The sequence below is a fragment of the Engraulis encrasicolus genome, chromosome 15 (assembly GCF_034702125.1).
Source record: "Engraulis encrasicolus isolate BLACKSEA-1 chromosome 15, IST_EnEncr_1.0, whole genome shotgun sequence".
NCBI classification, from domain to species: domain Eukaryota; kingdom Metazoa; phylum Chordata; class Actinopteri; order Clupeiformes; family Engraulidae; genus Engraulis; species Engraulis encrasicolus.
Window position 1 is genome coordinate 4,656,469 of NC_085871.1, and position 6,000 is coordinate 4,662,468.

General features: G+C 44.9%; 1 protein-coding gene across 2 annotated transcripts in view; it reads right to left on the bottom strand.

Annotated features, from left to right (window-relative positions):
• Positions 1-6,000, bottom strand: part of cnot4b (CCR4-NOT transcription complex, subunit 4b) — a 66,205-nt gene that overhangs the window by 42,148 nt on the left and 18,057 nt on the right. For both annotated transcript variants that reach the window (XM_063216836.1, XM_063216835.1), the window contains exons 2-4: positions 5,508-5,805; positions 4,405-4,554; positions 1,841-2,038 (exon numbers count right to left, since the gene is read on the bottom strand). In XM_063216836.1, the coding sequence (XP_063072906.1) occupies positions 1,841-2,038; positions 4,405-4,554; positions 5,508-5,531 (372 nt within the window). In that variant the 5' untranslated portion in view covers positions 5,532-5,805. The remainder of the gene's footprint in view (positions 1-1,840; positions 2,039-4,404; positions 4,555-5,507; positions 5,806-6,000) is intronic.

Below are 6,000 nucleotides of genomic sequence, written 5' to 3' on the forward strand. Positions count from 1 at the left end.
CTTTCACACATTTGCATACAGTATGTTTTGGATACTGCATTGTCTTTGTGAACAGTTGAGCAAGTCTGCATGTCTAAAGGACGTTTTGCTCTGTGTAATGTACAGCTCCTAAACGCAAGACAAATCCCCTTCGGAGGCAATTAAGGTTCATTCACAAAGATAATTATTCCACCTACCTACACTTTATGCTCATCATTTTGGATTAAAATGGTACATAAAGCTATATATACATATTACATTACATTACATTACATTACATTGCACTTAGCTGACGCTTTCAGTTATTCAAAGCGACTTACAGTTATTATTTGTCAGGGTATTGGTTACAGTCCCTGGAGCAATGTGGGGTTAGGTGCCTTGCTCAAGGGCACTTCAGCCATGGAAGGAGATGTAGGGAGAGGTCAGGGGGGATTCGAACCTGCAACCCCTAGATTGAAAGACCAACTCTCTAACCACTAGGCCATGGCTGCCCCTATACTACATATAAATGTATACATATAAAAGGTAAATAAAGTTTGCATATTAAGGTCAGTGTGATATTTGTGTTGAAACTCTGCACACAAGCAGGTGATTATGGCATTACTAAGATCCTAATTCTGTTTCTTTCAATGTGATGTGCAATGTATACTTGCATCACAAGACCTGAACATAAGTAAGCGTATAAGTTGGAGGAGGTTTACAGACATATCGATGTCGTGACCATTTTGGAGTGGCGCCACTGGTTGTAGCCTCGGTTCATGAGTAACCGGGCGAACACACAGGCCGCGACGCGATTGAAGCGACAGAGAATCGCTTCTGTGCAGCAAGAGCGATACGAGCGATTGAAGCGACTAGAGTATGTCCGTTAAAATCAGAAGGCAAGCATTCCAACATTCCCATTGGCTGTGGTTACTGACCTCTATACAGTTATTGGCTGTCGCGCCTTGTCGCCGAACCGCGTCATAGCTCATTTTCATAACATTACCTGGTCTTCAACTAAAAACTGTCGCTCTCGTCGCGCCAATCGCCTCTAGTCTCCAGAATTGCTTTTGTGGGGCGACTCAATACAAAGTCAATTATTTCCATCGCTCGCCTCGCTACTGTCGTGGCCGGAGTATTTGCCCGGTAAGTCACACTAAACATGAGTGGCCGTTGAAGTAAAGAACTAACTATCTGCGTGTGGTTCTTGATTGTGATTGACTGATTTGGCGCTCCAAGCGTTAGTAAATATCATTGTGATCCAACTCCCCTTAGCCGAACACAACGTCATGGCCTATTGTGGCTTGTTGCTCAATCAATTCTCAGAATAATTCTCTTCAGAAAAGAGTTAAGTGATAAAAATCTGGCGGAATCGACTAAATTCTGGTCTTGCTACTGAGTGTTTTCATGTATGTATGCATACAAGGCCAGCATGAACAGCAGGTTTCTCTACAGCACCACCTTCATATCAGCCAGGTGTGTGTGTGTGTGTGTGTGTTTATGTGTGTGTGTGTGTGTGTGTGTGTGTTTATGTGTGTGTGTGTGTGTGTACATACGTACGTGCCTGCCTCATCGGGGTCAGTGAGTGTCTCTGACAGCCCAACTACAAAGAGCAGGTTCCTTTGCCATATCCAGAGGCTGGCTAGGTAGGTGTGTGTGTGTGTGTGTGTGTGTGTGTGTGTGTGTGTGTGTGTGTGTGTGTGTGTGTGTGTGTGTGTGTGTGTGTGTGTGTGTGTGTGTGTGTGTGTGTGTGTGTGTGTGTGTGTGTGTGTGTGTGTGTGTGTGTTTATGTGTGTGTGTGTGTGTGTGTGTGTGTGTGTTTATGTGTGTGTGTGTGTGTGTGTGTGTGTGTGTGTGTGTGTGTGTGTGTGCATATCTTCACCTCTGGGTCTGCGAGCCTGGTTGACAGCCCCACTACGAAGAGCAGGTTCCTCTGCACCACGCGGACGCTGGCCAGGTGCTTGCGGTTCTCCGTCATCTTCTGCTTGCGCTCGTTCTGCTTCTGCTTCTTCTCGTTCTTGATGCGCTGGAGCTCCTCCTGAGACAGCGGCTTGTAGACCGCAGGGTCCTCTGGGTACGGCTGAAGAGAAGGAGGGAGAGAGAGAGAGAGAGAGAGAGAGAGAGAGAGAGAGAGAGAGAGAGAGAGAGAGAGAGAGAGAGAGAGAAGGGGAGAGGGAGTGGGAGTGGGAGCGGGACAGGTAGAGAATAAGTAAAGGTATACTGTATGTGTATTCCTGATATTCCTGAAAGACAAGAGCTTATACACCATAGAATCCTCTGGATACGGCTGAAGACACAGGGAAAAAGAGAATTCTCTTCTGCATTCTGCATTATATCCTTGTAGTGGTAGACTGATGCGTACAGACGAGTACATGTATGAATTTCTATGAATCTCTATGAACGATTGTAGTCTTTCTTTTTTTGGGAAAGCATCAATCTGAATTGTAAAGGAGCTGTCAAGAAAGGGGGACAATAAACAAACCAACTAGACGAGTGTAGCTGAGCCGAGGAGAGGAGAGGAGCGAAAGGCAAACAAGAGACTGACAGAGACAGGCCGAGAGACGGGATAAAAATGCAAAGAGCAACTCTTTGAGTTGACAGAGAACACAAGTGTGGAATACAAAGCTGGATTGAAGAAGGAAAATCAAAGAGAGTCTTTGAGCTGACTGACAAGAGTAGGCACTGTTGCACAATGAAGGATGGACAGAGAAAGACCCAAGAGAAGCTCTCAAGTCAAGTGGCTCAAGTTGGGTAAGTGATGGTGAGAGTGAGCGCGAGACAGCGAGATGGCGTTACTGAAAATGACAAAGTGCGAGATGGAGTGTATTGGAGAAAGAAAGAGATCTAAAATCAATGTCTCAATCAAAGTAACCGGAAGAGAATTACAGACCCGAGAGGATATTCAGTGCCTGAAGCTAATATGCAATTAGCCATATTGCACAGCTCAATAACATCTGTAGATGCAAAAACAAAAAAAAGTTCTTCAGAGAAACTTCTCTGGAGAAAAAAAGTGCCACCAGTTGGTTTGTTACAAAAAGCTACCGGTACAGTGTGTGTGTGTGTGTGTGTGTGTGTGTGTGTGTGTGTGTGTGTGTGTGTGTGTGTGTGTGTGTGTGTGTGTGTGTGTGTGTGTGTGTGTGTGTGTGTGTGTGTGTGTGTGTGTGTGTGTGTGTGTGTGTATGCGTACTACCTCATGTTGTCAGAGCACAACAGGGGGAGATGTTTTCGAATTGATCCAAATTCTCGAATTGATCCAAAAAAAGAGTCGTTTCTCTTTCAAGACAGACCACTGACACCATCGACTCGCATAAGAAAACCCATAGAGGGACGACTCTCTCAAACGTTTCCCTGCCCACTTGTGAAGCAAGTAGATCGTGTTTTAAAAAATAAAAAAGTAAAATAAAGCAGTATCCCTCCCTTGGCGCGAGAGTTAAAAGGATTGCTGAATTGTGAACAGTACTGGGCAGGTGTGGAAATCAGACACTGTGGTGTATATCAAAGGCAACCTCCTGAGCTGTGCTGAGATACAACTGCACACAGCGGAAGCCTTTTACCACACAGCACAAAGCAGGAATTGAAGGCTTTTAAAACAATTACAGGTAGACCATTACTGTACAGCAAGGAACCCCAGTGGATTGTGGTTTCTCTTGCATCTTTTATTTGGATAATTATCGTTAACAGGAAAGAGGAGCATCGTGGGTGTTGGTAAAGTGCACAATAAGTTGTCTCTTGTCGACTCAAAGTGTTTTGAAATGGGCCGGAGCCATATGGAACTCAGCTGTTCTAACTACAGCAATACAGGTAGCCAGAGCTGAGCTACCAATGGCTAGTTACTTATTCAGTGAGTTGTGTCCCGAATATTAATCCAATTAAGCATATGCCATGTGACCAGTAGCTTTCTGGGATTGGGGACAGCTGTTCTACTCTGTTCTCAGATTAAGTAAGAATGTGTAGAGTGCTGCAGGCTGTATCATGCTGTATGTGTGCAGAGGTACCTTACTTTTCTGCCTGTGCTGTAGAGACTTTCTCAAGCAGGAGAGTGTGTTTGTGTGCAGGTGTAAGTGTATGCATGTATCAGTGTGTGTGCATGTGTGTGTAAGGGATGTGCCAAAAAAAAAAAAATCAACGATTTGACGATGAATAGATTTGCAACGTAAATATTGCAATGCTTTGCAATTGTACATGAATTACAATGCATCGTGATAGAAACGCATCGTGGCATGTGTATCGTGATGCGCATTGAATTGTGATCCCTTTGCCAATACCCACCCCTAGTATGTGTGTGTGTGTGTGTGTGTGTGTGTGTGTGTGTGTGTGTGTGTGTGTGTGTGTGTGTGTGTGTGTGTGTGTGTGTGTGTGTGTGTGTGTGTGTGTGTGTGTGTGTGTGTGTGTGTGTGTGTGCGTGTGTGTGCGTGTGTGTGCGTGTAGCGTGAAGAGGCACTATACTTTTCTGCATGCTGGGCAGAGTCCGTTCTCGTCTGTGCGTATGCGGTGCCAGCAGAAGCGGCAGATCTGGTAGCCGCAGGTGCAGGGGAAGAAGTTGACGTCATCAATCTCCAGCGGCTCCATGCACAGGGGGCACTCCATGGGGTCCTCCTGCACACACATCAATTAAGAAGACAATTAACCAATTCATTACAGAACAGTTCATGGACAGTTTAATTCATTCATTTAGAGCTTATAACAATAAATATTATCTATAAAAACTCTCCAATATTAGTCCAATATTAATATCACTATTAGTATAGAGTGATGGTGGCAGTTTATTGGTTATTCAAAAATGATATTAGAGTCTATGGATTTCTGTCAAATTTCTCCTGAATGCCTTACAAATACCGTAGGTAGCGAAAGCAAGGACCTGTGAATTGCTTCCATGACGACTGCTGGTGATTTTTGGTAATGTTCATTGTTACCCTAATAATAGCATGGAGTAAAAATTGAAAGCTCACCTGGAAAACTCCCAATCTCAACAAATTTGAATTACTTTGTTCTCTTGAGCCAATGACTGTTATGATATTTATGTAGGTGTTTCTAAGTAAGGTGTCTGCTCTGCTCTTAGATAAAAAATAAACATGAGTATAGCATTGTGCTAAAATTAGCACACTATTAAACACATTTAACCTGATGTCTGTCAGACATCCACACCTGAAACTGATCTCATTTTGTCAAAATCCAAAAAGAAGTAATTTTTTTAAGGCCAACTGGGAAACTCCAACTACCATTGTCATTGCAACACAGGACTCCACAGCACACAGTTCACACGGCACAGAGCGAAATTACATGCCTCACCCGTGCAAGGGGGTAGCCCCAAACAGAGTCCCAATGGAGCAGTGCGGCGGGACGGTACCATGCTTAGGGTACCTTAGTAACAAAAGAGGATGGGGGAGAGCACTGGTTAATTACTCCCCCCACTAACCTGGCGGAATGGGAGTCGAACCGGCAACCTTTGAGCTACAGGTCTTACGCCCTAACGGCCTAACCGCTTACCCATTGCTGCCCTATAATACAATAACAGTGTAATCGTAATTGTAGCTCATCACATGCCTTACCTTGAGGTCGGGGCTGCGAGACATCGTACTGCAGGTAAGAGGCGTCTGTGAACTAGACAAGCAGGAGGAGGAGGAGGAGGAGGGTGTCGAAGAGGAAGACGAGGAGGAAGAAGGAGAGGAGGGAGACGAGGAAGAAGAGGAACAGGAAGAAGAGGAGGAGGAGAAGGAGGAGGAAGAGGAGGGGTGGAGCGCAAGGAGCAGCGCTAGGCGGGGAGGAGGAGGAGGAGGTGGGGGAGGGAGAGCGGTGTCAATGCGGTCCTTCGTTCTTACGGCGGGTGTGGGGGCCGGAGGAAGAAGGCTGCGGGGAGAAAGAGAGAGAGGAACAGACATAAAAGGCCCATTAGCATCACGTTTAATATGTTTTGTTTTAAATGAATTTACATACTCGTGACAAACAAATCATGAGTAAGAGTTACAGCCGAAGTTACAATATAAGCTAACTCATGCAAACTAGGGATGCAAATTATCGATTAATTCATTAATCATTAGTTGA